General features: G+C 42.6%; 2 protein-coding genes across 6 annotated transcripts; one reads left to right on the plus strand and one right to left on the minus strand.

Annotated features, from left to right (window-relative positions):
• Positions 1–5443: 5443 nt before the first annotated feature.
• On the minus strand, positions 5444–10263 carry LOC142795719 (uncharacterized). 5 transcript variants are annotated; one of them, XM_075886112.1, is made up of 6 exons: positions 10007–10263; positions 9542–9712; positions 9276–9452; positions 9128–9202; positions 8756–8827; positions 5444–8405 (listed from the first exon to the last, which is right to left on the minus strand). In XM_075886112.1, the coding sequence occupies exons 5-6, from the start codon at positions 8756–8758 to the stop codon at positions 6222–6224; spliced, it is 2187 nt and encodes a 728-aa protein (XP_075742227.1). In that variant the 5' UTR covers positions 8759–8827; positions 9128–9202; positions 9276–9452; positions 9542–9712; positions 10007–10263; the 3' UTR covers positions 5444–6221. The 5 variants fall into 5 exon arrangements, 4 of the variants coding, with proteins under 4 accessions (XP_075742227.1, XP_075742226.1, XP_075742228.1 ...); XM_075886111.1 differs by having other exon boundaries at positions 5444–8408; XM_075886113.1 differs by lacking the exon at positions 8756–8827 and having other exon boundaries at positions 5444–8408.
• Positions 10264–10341: 78 nt separating this feature from the next.
• LOC119176307 (uncharacterized) lies at positions 10342–14352 on the plus strand. The gene is made up of 8 exons (XM_075886116.1): positions 10342–10673; positions 11221–11318; positions 11406–11742; positions 11997–12133; positions 12727–12865; positions 12943–13017; positions 13775–13895; positions 14242–14352. Exons 1-8 carry the CDS (start codon positions 10487–10489, stop codon positions 14273–14275), a joined length of 1128 nt encoding a protein of 375 aa, XP_075742231.1. The 5' UTR covers positions 10342–10486; the 3' UTR covers positions 14276–14352.
• The last annotated feature ends 89 nt before the right edge of the window (positions 14353–14441 follow it).

Here is a 14441-nt window from a genome sequence, read left to right on the forward strand (position 1 = left end):
TTTTATCGGTAAGATGGTGGGTTTATAGATTCCCTTTCCAGACATACCTTTCACTCCAGCAAACAGCTATATCCTCCTTGAGTTGCCTCATTAGGCGACACAAATTTACATATTTATATACATGTAGAGTCACGCAGTTTACTTTATATGAGGCAACGCTCGGGCAACGTACGGTTACTCACCGATACGATACCCCGGGCTTCACCCAATCACCACGATTGAGCGCAACCCTGAAATGCCCATTGAGCACGACACAGAAATGTTCCAATCTAGTACCCCTGTCTGTCACCATTGCGCCTGTAAGAGAACACAGTGGCATATACCACGTAGTCTGAAGGGCCACCAAAGAAAAAAAAAAAGGGTTTTCTGGTAATAGTTTATTACCCCTTCACAATTCCAAAATCTCCACAATTCCAAGAAGGCCTACGTAGCTCCTAATAGGTCAAAATAAAGCACAATGTTTGCTGGTAGGGCGAGGGACATGAAATACCAAGTTTCGGGAAATTTCATCAAGTCACTGTCGGTAAAAAACTCTATATAAGTATACACTTTGAATTATTCATGACGCAATGCGCACATATATCAGCGAGAAATAAAAAAAAACGTGCTCTGACCATGATTTCCTCCTATAATAACTTACTAATGATAGTAAGCTTTTAAAGTTCTCATAGAACACTTCATAAATCTCAATCAATTGGTTGTTTTACTTTTTAGTGTCCATTTAAAGTTGTTCCAAACAAGGAAGATGCAGTCAAAGCTGCTATTGAAAAATTGTCGTGGTCATCTGGAAAACCCAACGCGAGACATAAAGGAGTTTTAGTGCTGGGTACCCAAGCGGCTTGCGTACGCAGGACGTTGGGGCGGCGGTATTGCGCATGCGCGAAACCCCAAACAGATGCGTCACGCGCCGCATGATCGCTGGGGCGATGGGGCCATGCGTCTGCGCAGTCCACCTTCGCAAGAAGTCATGGTATCCGCACTGCGGATACTCTAGCCGTCGAGTTAAAATAAGCCAAAGTGCGAGCACTTATAGCGATTACACGGTTTCAGCCACATTTCCAAAGCTAGAATGGCCTGGAACATAGAAACTAAAAAACATATGCCAGCCCCCGACCAGCTGATTAGGTGGCGCCATCTAGCGCGGCCATAGTGAAACAGACCACAACTTTGATATTGCAGAAACATTGGGCATTGTACATCTGCTGCAAAAACTGCGCAGCGACAATATTACAAATGAGTAACCTTTTTATTCATTTTCACCTCAAAAACATTACGCGTAAGCTAACATGTTCATGACTGCGGTTGCACGAAAAGTAACAAGATGTCGACACTGTCGTTACAATAACCTTGTATTTTTCATTTTTTTGCGTATACCAGATTACTGTACACAATAAAAAAGTATCCTGATCACTATGTATGTTTAATTTAACAATATAAATCATAAAAAGACTTAAATATTACTTACGCAACAATACGCTATGTCTGTGCGAGCGCGTGTGAACTTCGTGCGGCTTGCGTTTGCGTGCGTGCCACCGTGACGCCAACTAAAAGGCATTCCGGTTGGTTATGAGTTGGGCACGCAGCGCCGCGCGCTCCCAAGCCCATAACGCCTCAAGAGAATGTGTACTCAGCACTAAAACTCCCTATAACCGCGTGTTTCGAAAAGATGCTTTGCCTAATCTTAGTATCAGCCGGAAAGCACAATATGCAAGTGAAAGAAGCCAGGATTAGTCGGCTCTTTATTATTGCACACAACACTGAAGGCGCGAACAAACAAAGGCAATGAATGGTACCTACTACAGAATGCATAATGTATACTCATATGTGTAGCCTACTTAAACTGCGAGTCATGAGCAGCACTGCACTTGGGTTCCTTGCAGTCACGGCGAATACACTTTCCTGAAGATGGAATCTTAACACGCACACACGCTGGCTGTGTGCTTCGTGCGAGCCTTCACGTCCTTGCTGATCACTTCTTCCAGGTCCGTAAACTTCCGTCGCGTTCGTGTTGAGCTCAATGATATGGCATTTCGACAATGTTGTTGAACTAGATGTAGCGTAATGGTGATTCAATGACTTGCTGACTGTATTGAACTATGCAAGGTCTGTCCATAATGTCATACGACTGCATCTGTAAAAAAATATTTCTTAGATCGTGTCAGTAAATATCACTTCAATTCTTCAAACGTTTGTTTTGGGTGGTGATACATCAATTACGACGCGCAAAGACTCACTGAAAACCAGCTGCTGTGACCTCAATCATTGATTCTGTAATAGCCCGTTCAATGGTAGATACAGTGTGAATACAGTAGGCTCGATCTCTGGCTTCTCATGAGCGTTGAGAATATGAAGTATGCAATGTTCACTTCAGCGCTGTATGAGGATGTTAACCCTGGTGTGAGCCGGCAGACTTTCCCCCTGTAACGCTCAGGAGAAACCAGGAAGGTCGTCGCTACAGGGTCTTTGAGGGAGGTCTTGCCTTTGCATCGAGGTAATGCATTGTGATCTGTGTATAAATACCTCGCGAAAACCTTTTGAAGGTTTTAAATATAGCATCCTCCAACAGAATAAAAAGTCATTTTTAACAGACCCAGTCTTATCACTTTACGAACAGATCCTGTGTCTGCCTTTTTGCGGGAGTAGTGATGCAATGGCTAAGCATGCTCAAGTTGAATTTGCTTCTAGTAGACTCCTCGGTCGTTTAACCAGCTCGTAGACTTTCCTGACGAGCCGACCATTTGAGCGCACATTTTTCGGACCATTAATGCCTTGCTGATCGCTGATTCCAACGCCGGAAATGACAAATCGGGAGGACTTGTTTACAAGTGCAGAGTTCCTGTCTAAAAGCGCGTATGTTTCGCGGTGTGTTCTCAACTGATTTGTTTTCAAGTGAACGCCGAGAGGATCCAGGTTGTAGGTCTTCTGCAAACCGCGCAGGACAGTGTCTACGTCACTGGGCGATATTTCCCGGAAACTGCCCACGCGGACGTGAGTGAGCGTCCGGTTTACCGCAAACAACTCCGAGAGGGACGTCGCCATCTCGGACGTCACCGAATCGGTCCCCATGAAGAACTTTCTGATGGAACAGTTCTCTTTCATGGCATCGATGATTCTGGCAAGAGGACGTTCGTTGTCATTCTTCATGCGCTTGTTGCCGAGTCTTTTTCGGAGAGTCCTCTTACGCTTCACTGGATCGACGCGGCGAGCCAGCTTGCCTGCGGCGTCCTCACGTGCGTCGACTGTGTCCTCACGTTCTTCGTCTGCGTCTTCATTTTCGTCCTCAGTACCTACACTTTCGACGTCTACATTTCCATACTTGTTTGCGTGGATGAAAAGTTCGCGAAGTTTTTTGTCACTGCCCAGTCAAAAATAGTTAATGGGTCCAACTGGATGTTCCAGTTAGGAGCAATGGGTGGCAAAGGGGGCTAAGTGGGGTTCAAATGGTGTCTAACTGGTGCCCAATTGGAAGTGCATGCTGCAATGGGACTGTCCAATTGGACTTCCCATGTAGTGGCTTCTAACATTTTAACCAACTCTGCATATTTGAAGTTCTAACAGGATGACCTGCTGTCATGATAGGTGGTTCCAGTTGGTTGCAATGGGACTCAAATGGACGTCAATGGGACCCAAGCTGCAATGGGAGAGTCCAATAGGACACCCCAATTGCAGTACATGCATAACTTTGAAGTTTATTTTTTACAATTCTCTACCTGAGCAGTATTGAAAGTCATAAATGGAAATCTACGGTGATGCATCCAACCCTCCATATAAAGCAATTCATTTATGTGTGTTACCCAAACAGAATTCGAGCTAGTGCTTCAGCTTGGAATCCCTGAGCTCGGTCACTTACTTAAACCTTGGATTAAATTAAGCTTGTTTACAACACTTGCCTGGTTTACAAACAACCACTGTATCAGGGCATCTGATTAAGCTTTCCATATATGCATCATGAAAATGCAGCAGTTAAAGTACTAGTACACATTGGAACCGCACCTTCTACTGTTTGCAGCATCACAATGTACCAACGATGTCTTATTCCCAAACTAGGGAATATGGCTAACTACCAGTGAGCACCTGATGTCACGTGTTTATGGGCTACCTGTCACTGCATATAATGCTGCTGCAGGATATGACTGAATTTTTTTAATATTCATACGATAGAAAAGGTTATGCAACTAAGAGAAAACAATTAGATGTTCTCACTAACAAGATATCCGAAAGAAGGTATGAAAGGCAACAATAACATTGAAAAAAAAAGAATTTTATTTCAAGGCAAACAGGATTTAAATAGCACAGAACATATTTTGGTGTAAAAAAATTTCTTGGCCAGTGCTGCAACACAAGGCGTACAAGATACTTCAAATATTACAAATACTTATAACAGTAAATTGAATCACAATAAAAGGAATTTTAGTTCCAAAGGAGGAAAAAGGCATTGCCATACAACTGGCATTTCAGTAAAGCACTGAGAAACAGGTTTCATACAGGTTAACAGTTTACACGTGAACAGCATGTCTTTACTTATTTAAGGATGCTTAAAGGTCAACTCCGGTGGTTTTTCGAGGTCAACGAATCTCAATCAAATTCGCTGGGTACACTCTTACGCACATTCCTGTCATTTATGCCAATTACAGGCTTGAGAGATGCGCAGATTATTTGCAAATGAATTTTAAAGATTGCCTCGAAAAACTCGCCTCGCTTGCCAGAATTATTGGCAACACTGTCAGTGCGATGTCAAGTTTGTCATGTCAACGAAAGTGACGCAGGCGATGGCATCGCTACTTTGGCCCCTACATTGTTTATTGTGCTGGCCCCAAGACGACAGCGGTGGTGTTTGGCACGACCATAGCACGGGAGAGCTTTCTTCCTTCCTCTGTGGTGTTTTGCCGGTGCTTCGCTGGTCTGGCTTTCACAGTTTTCATACTACGTGCCGGCAGAACCAGTATACGGCCTCCAGTTCTTAACAAATAGTACATCATATGCAGACCGGGCGCCCGGTCGGGTTTCGGTTTTGCACCTTTTTGCTTATTAAAAATTGTTTTCGAATTTCCTGAGCATTTCAGCTATTGGGCTCGTGACAAGAGTGTCTCAGGAACACAGAAACACCATTACCTTGACATGGTCGAAAAATCGCTGGAGTTGGCCTTTAAGGATGCTCACAGTGGCACAATGAATTATGTATGAATGACAAGCACACATTCTATGCATAGTGTACAAGACTGAACTTGTATGAAAAAGAATAAAAAGCGTCATGTAATATTGCAGTACCCCGACACACACACTAAAATAAAGAATACAATAGCAGTAAGAATAAAAAAAATACAGCACCCACTGAATAAATATAGGAAAACATTCAGTACACAATGCAAATATAAAACATTAATACACACAAAAAGAGACATAATAAATTTAAAGAAATTCAGACCCACCGATCTCTTTTCGGTAATATTCAGATACCTAATACAATATGCAAAACACTAGACTTTAACGAAAAAAAAATATTTCCAAAAACAATCAAACCTAGAGAGCAAGCTGGCTTACAGACAGATATTTCACAATTTGTCACAGCCATGTGGTCAATCAATTTAATCTGCACAGCACGATAAATCCCTCTATATCAGTGGTCTCAAATATGCAGCCGGGGAGGCTCTCATGTGCGGGCCCACACATAACCATTTTCACTGCACATTTAAAAACATTTTCTTGGTATGTTCATGAGCTACACAGGCATGACTGCTCTAAAGAACAATTTTTATGAGGTACACCATGTTGTCACCATGCATTGAAACATAATCGTGAAACAAAAAATCATCACCATATCCAGAAAGTGAATGATGTTAGGTGAGCTTGCTTGGAGATGATCAGGTCACCCGCGAATCCTCCGTACAAATCTTCTATTACCATATATAGACGTGGCAATGTTATATATACATAACATACTCAATGTTTATTAATTTACATTTGGATTCACTATATACTTTTTGATGAACTATATACATTATATATACTCAAACGGAATTGTTTCAATGGTATGAGTCATCATGACAAACATCTTGCCTACTAGAAGAGCTAACTAGTCACGGGTGGCGATTTCACGTCGATCGCCTCAAGGCATTTCAAGGGCCACTCACATAAAAAAACGCTCATGTTTTGAGGCATAGTGTGCACTAAACAGGGTTCCTTTAAAACTTACACAGCATAGGTTCTTCACTTCAAATACATTACAATGTAAAGGAACTTGGAGGGAAGCATACATAGGAAGCTCTTTCGAGTTCCACAAACACAACCACCTTTCTGATTTCAGAGCATTCGACCAGTGATGTATTCGCTGCCTTGTGATTTACTTTCAGCACATGTGACATGGCCACCAAGTTGTACATCACTGGACTGCAGCTTAATTTCCTTGCAGATATATATGCTTTGTTGTCGCTGCCATGGTATATTTCTTCAACAATAACAAAATGCCCATTTTGAAGTTCAACAACAGAGCTATTGGTCCTCTTGTTAGATGCATACATGCTATCAGTGATAATTGATCCCTTCGCCAACATTCTTCTGTATTTGGTGAACTCAAGGGTAGTGTCATGTAAAGATGGCTGCAAACCTGCTGATGCACGTCGGGAACCGTGTCCGAAAAAACGGTAGCCACCACTACTAAGTACGCTTTTTTGCGTTTTTGTGCCATCAAAAGACGAGCAGTACTCTGCTACACTTGGACTGATAGCCTGCCGTTGAAGTTCTACTACCATGCTTTCCATCTGTAGGACTCGGCAGACTTGATGGGGAATTCCGTTAGCTGCTTTTACAGCTTTTTTTAGGCTGCCGTTCCCAGCTTCAAATGGGAACGCACTGTGTGCCCAAAGTGGTCCCCAGTGGCGCACACTCTTTGCTATATGAGTCAGTTGGTGCATGTTGAATGTCATGACTGACTTGCCAAACAGCAGTTCTGCACGCACATGAAACTCCAACAATAGCCCCTCGGCAATGGTGAGCTCAGTTGGGCTGATTGCACGCTGCAACATTATGTGCAAGGCTTCAACTAGGCAAGCCCAGTGTTGCATGTATGGCTTCTCAAGAATGCCATGCAAAACAGGGACACTGTAACAAAGTAGCCAGCTCTCAAGTTCCTTGGCCTTCCACCATTTCCGCTCTTTTGTCGGCCTCGGCAATCGCTTCACATCCATTGGTGGCTTAATAGACATAAGCCTGCGGTCCACTATGTGCTGATGTCGGCTTATTGAACAGGCACTATCAGAATTGAACCACAATTCTAGGAACTGGCGCGCTACCCCCAGCAAGACACAGTGCATATAGTCTGGCACAAAGCTCCACACTATGTTAAAATGGGGCAGGTTTATCAACGGTGACACTGTTTTGACTCCTTGCACAGGCACCCCCCCTTTCAAAGCAATCTCCATGTCATTTAGCATTTGGAGCTCACTTCTTTCTGTGGGTTCAACTTCCTCAACTGGGTATTTAGTTGCCCCGCCAGCTCTCTCACCTCTTTGGAGACACCAATTACATCCAAAATACCCATTAAATTGGGTTACACCTTGCATCGGTGCCCTAGCAACAGAATCTACACTTGAACAGATACAATAGACCTTATATTTTTCAACCCTTCCTTGACGTTGTAATTCAACGCCATTCTCACACAGCTCGTTCATTTTCTCAACAAAAGTACCTTGGAAAAGTGCCATGTTTGGCTTTTCTTTCCAGAACCACAATGCGGCCAGGACCAATTTGGACATTCTTTGCTGTGGAGGGAGCTCATTAACAATTAGCTGGATGGGCCAAATTGATGTCCCACTTGATTTGAAAAGCGGGGTCCCATCTGCATTCAACGAGAAACTGATTCTTGGTCCACAGTGTTGAGATTCGGCTACAAAAGTACGATACATTGTACCATCCCAGATGTCTGAAAATGTCCCATTCGTCGGAAGGGGCTTTGTTAAATCAAGAAGATCACAGTCCTTAAGTAGCCTTTGAAGTTGCGACTCCACATCGAGAGTGACAAAAAAGGGGGCATCCGAAAGGGAAGACACAAAAGTTGTGTGACTGCACTTCGAGCATTTCAAGTAAGAATTTGTCTCAAGACTGCCAATATGCGAAAAGCATCTCGGACAAAAAAAGAAAAAAGTCATAGTGGTGCCAGTTTCGCTAAAAAGTTTATGTAGGTGATACTGTGAGTGAGGTAATATAGGTTTATCAAAAATTCTGTTAATTAAATCTATTAAGCTAGTTAAACCCAAAAGAGTCAAATTATTCTTCACAGCATGCTTTAGTGCCATTAGGAGAATATCTCCCTTCGAAAGAACCACTTTCTCAGTGACAAGTTGTGTAAAAAGGTCTCCAAAGCGTGCCTTGCAAGATGGATCAGGCTCTGTCACTGGATCTGCAGCAGGCTGCTGAAAGTAAAAAAAAAAAAAGCTTTCGTCAATGAAGCTATCACAGAATTCAGTTATAGTGAACCGTGATAAGCCCAATGAATATGAGCAAACAACTCTGTTATTGATCAGTACAAAATATCATGCCTGCTAGGCTGATAACTTTTTACAGACCAACTGGTGAGATATTCTTTAAAATGAAAGAGCCAGTGATCTTGAAATGAATCATTCACCAAATCACCGCTACGTGTCCCTCTTAACAGTGCCCAATTTACACAGACATTTTCCAGTACATAAAAGAGCCTGTGAAAGTAGTGCCCTTAAAACCTGACCATAAATCTAGTTATTTCCAGTGAAAACAAACACACCATGTCATCATCTAATGTGAGAAAATCTCCAGGGAAACCTTGCTGTGAAGCATGGTCACTTGAAAAAGCTTCCTGTGAAGAAAAAAAAAAATAAGCATTTAGTGCCACAGTAACCCAATCTGCCTATTCTAGTTAGCTGTGCTAGTTCACTCATAGCACGTAAATTACATGACAACAGACAGTGTTAAGAACATGGTCTGAAAACCTGTTGCAGGTTGTTCCCAGAGTTTATTGTCCCAAGTGATAACTCGTCTTGAACTGATTATGCAAGAGAAAACCACAGTGCCAATGCACTTGCTCAAGGCTATTCTAGTGGATGTGAATCTTCCAGCTGCACATATTTGTAGAGTGCAACTAGTGTGTAAAAGTTACCTCTTCATCCTTATCAAACAGTGACGAATCATCTGCGTCAGAAAGGCTTGCAATGCCGTCTTGAAGTGGAGAGTCCTAAAAAAAACCAACCAAAATTTATAATTTCCCATCGTAATACATAAGCATAAAATAGCATGTGTATGCTTACTAATTAACTGATAAGCCTTAGTAAAATAACTTCATCTGCTGGGGCGTGAGGCTCGCGTGCAGGAAATTTCTGTGACGGATCAGCGCTGTTCCTCTGCTCTTGTGCTTCAGGGGCTGCAGCAGGAGCTTCCATAGCACTGCCAGCTGACGAGCCTAACCGGCCTCCACTTGACGTTACCTGTGATAGAACAAGTGCGCCGATATAGTAAACGGTTTATCGTATAGAAACAATAGTTCTCGTAGCATTCTACTACCAGCTCAATTTACCGGCTCATTATCGGACTCGGGGAAATCTTCTTCACTTTCCGGACGTTCGGAGCCCGGACTAGCTATGTGACTATTCCGGCTCTTCAGTGATGTTGTTCGACTTGGTGGATCTGCCCTTTCAGTGTCGCTGTCTGCCTCATCACTCGAAGAAGGCATGCTAGGGCTGGCACCCTAGAAGAAAATAATGAGATTTGGACTTAAATTGCTGCGCTAAATTAATGAAAAAGAAAATGCACTGATAAAAAATAGCAATTTAACACGGCCGAGCACATTCGATCATTCGCGGGCAGAACTATAAAGGGTGGTAAAAAGGAAGACCGTAAAACACGGCGCAACGATCGAAGTCGTTGAACAACATGCAGATTAATGTTGTGGACAACCGCTGATCTGATACCAGCAGGGCCCGGATCAAGCTAAAACCCCGATCGAAAGTGCCCATCCATGTTGAAAATGATCAGAACTTACGGTCGGCGGGCAAGCGCGTGCGGTGCTCCTTGGTAGCTGGAACTGAGACTTGGGATTTAAATAAGTCTTGTAGGGTCCTCTCTTTCTTTTCTTCGGACCGCGCTCCATCGCGAGGTCTTGAAGCAACAAGACGGCTTATTTCACTCCGGGACACGAAGTACAGAAACGGCGATGTAAGCGATAGGACAATGTGCACCGGCTGCCTGCGGCCACAGCGGCTGCCATATTGCATAGACACCCTGCAGCCAGCAGTCTGCATGTGAATTGATTGAAACAGCGTAGCGTTAAACAAACATTATAAAAGTAAAAAAATACTTTTAAAATTATTCTGATTTTTTGTTTACTTATAATGAAGAATAACATTTTCATTGACAAACTATCAGATCCGCAGCTGCGGTCGACCCTTGTTGCTTGCTGTGTGCGACCAGCGTTTGACCAGCTGTAGCGCACGTGTGTAGATGTTTTCTTCAGCATTGCAAGATGATTACCCACGTTCGAGTCCGGTACGAAGATGATAAAAAAATTGGAACGGTGCCAATAGAAGACGTTAAAGATTTCTTCCCCCGTCACCAGCAAGACTTCAAGTCCAAATCCCTCTATTTAGTCAAATGGACGGACGACAGTGGAGACAGCGATTACTATAGGGCCCGGATTCTGGCACTGGGAGGTAAGCCTGCTTTTGTTTGATATGTTGCCGGCGAAATGCATTCTCTTTGGCCTGGCTGACTGCTAAGCACTGTTCACCGTTAGTAACTACAAAGTATTTTATCGATAATCTCCACTAGCATAGTTCATTTTGTTAATTTACCGCGTGCAATCGCAAATAAGTATGGTGTCATTATTAATTTATGCATATACCTGAAAACTCTACGGAGATGACGCTGGTATTTACCTGGCCGCAGAGAGATACCAACAGCGTCGGGTATATCAGCCTGGAGTATATAAGGCCCTTTTGCGGTAGGACGCGCCTTTGTTTGTGGCACTGCAGCTTTTATACCTAATGACAAGGTCTATACGCTACTATTTCGCTCGCGGCATATGACGTTGTGTTACAACGGTACTTAAGCATTCACACGAGGTTCGATGGTTAATTTACAATGCAATAAAACTAATAAAAGTGCATGCTAGAGATCGTGAAATGTGCACGCGTCAGAGGATGATGTGACACTAACTCAGTAAATGTTAATGTTGCAATCCGCCCTCACGTCTTCCAGAATCGGAGGACTTCGCGGAGACAGAGGCCAGAGAGAGAACGCGTATTCCGAAGAGGGTTTATTCGCCGGCGTCTTCGGACTACGAGAATGAAGCGGAGGTAAATTATTATCTAAACCTCCTACAAAAGGTCCTGTCAACACTTGTGTAAACAGTGTGTAACAAGTTATTTTCTATTTTCGCCCAGAGCCCTATCAAAGAAAAAACGAAAAACAAAACAACAAGTGGTGCAGAGGCACGCCTGCTTCAGCTTTTAAAAAGCAAGAAAGAAAATATGAAGAGGCAGGCGAAAAATCAAGATGGGCCACATTCTAAAAAGCACCACAAAGAAGCAATGGACAGTGGGCGCCTTCAGGGGGCTCATGAAACCATTGATAACCTTGAAGAGCAGGTAGAGAAAAAATCTACCATCATTCGCCAACTGCGAAAACAAAATGAAGAAAAAGACAGGGAGATGGCTCAACTCAGAAGACTGAACATGGAGCTTCAGGACAAGGTTATTTCTGCACTGGAAGACATGAAAGGTATGAAGCAGAAAATGTCTTCATTGTACTGATTTTGTGCTGTGAAAGCATTAATGCCATTCTTCTGACATTTAGCAGTGTGTACAGCTTGTTACCATAAAACGTTCGGCAGTCTTTAAGTGAAGATATTTCGAGTTTAGACTGCAAATGGCTATTGTTTACAGCTGTTTGATGAAATTTAATGAAAATATTTTGTCAGCTCTTTTTCCTCTCTGGGCAATGCAAACAGCACGGCACCTCATGTATAAATGCAGGCTGCAGAATTATGAAAAGGATCATGGATGGCAGCCAGTCGAGCCCCTCCGTGTCTGAGGATCTACAAGACACCTTGACAGAGCGAGCCCTTCGCCCAGGTTCATCCAATCCGCAACCGAATGACAGTGAAACAATGGTATTCTATCTGGAATGTCAATAATGTGCAGCTGTCCAAATTACAAACAACTGTTCTTTTGAAAGCATGTTAAAATAATATAAAGCAAGATTGAGCATTATAGATTACTTGTCATAGAAGTTTGTCTCTGCACAGCTGAGCAAGACATTCCAAAAAGAGTTCAGTGATCATTATAGATATGTGTAAATTTTAAGCAGAACTTATGAACAACCAAAAAAAATGAATTTCGTTGTCAGCAACACAACTTACTAAAACAACTTCACTAACGTACTTGTTGGACAGAAATATTAAGGAATACACTTGGCCTTGTCTGCTGCTGTTTTAGCCATCTCGTGCTGCGCGGATTCAGCACAACCTCACTGAGAAGGTGCAGGCACTTTGTAAACTGGTCTTGCACAAAGGCTGCACTTTCTCTCAATGAATACTGTGGTGCTGACACCACCATGTGCAGTTCATAGAAAGAATGCTAGAGTGCAGCACCACAAAACTGGCTGACAAAGTGCTGGTGAAATGAATAGACCTTTGTTGTTTATGATATGCAATACAGGTTGCACTGCACATGGATGCCTTCAGAATGCATATGTTCCGTGCAGGTGGACATTGGACGAGGGCTTATGGTCAAGAAAGGTGCATGGGAACATGTGCAGTCCCATCATAAGGATTCCTTATTTGTCAAGGACCTGCTAGTCACCATCTGGTCGAAAGACAACCTTAAGGAGCGCTCCCTGCATGGTTGGTTATAATACAAAAGCATAGTGTGTGTCAGTTGGTAACGGGGGAATTCGTTGTTGTGGATATCTGTTATGCAGGAAAACATTGTCCACGGTACCCTAACCGTCCACGCAAGGCTCCCCTAACACCGTGGAAGTTGGACGTAATGCGTGGTAAGTGTGCAGACAGTCTCTTGGAATGCATATTGAACCAATCTTATTCTTAGTACATGAAATCACAGCAAAGCTCGGTTGCAATTGAGTCTATTTTGAAGCCACTACAAACTTTACTGTCTGCTTTGACTTCAGTTATGAACACAATTTTACATAAACTATGTAGTTGTAAAAATGTGACCCAACACCTTGCCTCTTACTTACTATTAAATTCATTTGTTTTAGTCAGGAGTGCAGGCAGGTGAAAGTCTTAAGTCTCTTAAATGCACTGGTAGTTCAAAAAGATAGTCGAAAAAAAGAAAAGCCAACAATAGAGCTAGTGTGTAGACTGCCAGCATTTTTTTCATCATAACTTATATCTCTTTCATAAAAAATGACAAAAAAAGAAATAGTGTTCTCTGCTTTCTTCCTGCACTATATAAATCCACACAGTTACATGGTGCGAGTGGAGAGCTGTGAAATGTTACTTTTTTAGATTATTTTTGTGCATGTGCACGCTAAGTTCGCAGTTTCCTTTTTTCTAATAAATGCTGGAACGGAACACTTTTGCTAACTGGAGAATGCTTTCTGTATTGTTCAAGCCTGTGCTGCTAAGGCATATTCTAGGCCATTCAGCATATAACACTTCATTGCATCAAGAAATATGACTAAAAGTTCAATTTTGAACTTTTGTGTTCTTAAAGTAATATCGATGCTATTAGTTCTTTAAGCAGCTGGTTTCTTCAAGGCTATTTATTGATAATTTTTGTTGTTTCAGACTGCTACAGAGCACGTCTGGAGCATCAAGGCGTGCCTGCAGGAGTACTGCCGTTGGCAGTCAAACAGATGAACCACTTCATTGTTGAGAAGCTTTCAGATATTGAGAAGCTTGCCAAGCGGTAAGATAAGTGTGTTCTTTGTGTCAAAGGACTCCCCCCCCCCCCTTTTTTTAAGAGAAACTTGGCCATATTCATCTGCTTGCAACATGCATGTACAGAAAGAGACTGAGAAAATTTGGAGGCTCGTCTGGCATTTTGGCGCAGCGTGGCGCAATATGGTTTTGGCAGCTCGGCGCAAAAGCGGGGAATTGTATCAAATTCGCGTAATTGGCACAGCTGTTGTACCCCTTCAACATGCATAGCTATTTTTATGTTAATGTTTTTATGTTAAATCACATCTAGACTTGGAAGAATGTAAGCCATTGTGTGGCTGACTAAATGTATAAATTCTGCAAAACATTTGCAGGGCGAAGGACAACCAGGGCGTTGCGGAAGTTTAACAGAGGAGGACCATTGGTGCATTTTCTAAATAGTGTAAATATTATGGAATGTGTGAATAAATTTTCATTCTTTCATATTTTTTTTTTCTCTACCATTGTTTTTATCTTGTATGTGCATGCATTTGAGTGTGCATTAATGTCACATTCACACTAGGTAATCCAGCCT

Source organism: Rhipicephalus microplus, unplaced genomic scaffold (genome assembly GCF_043290135.1).
Source record: "Rhipicephalus microplus isolate Deutch F79 unplaced genomic scaffold, USDA_Rmic scaffold_821, whole genome shotgun sequence".
NCBI classification, from domain to species: Eukaryota; Metazoa; Arthropoda; class Arachnida; order Ixodida; family Ixodidae; genus Rhipicephalus; species Rhipicephalus microplus.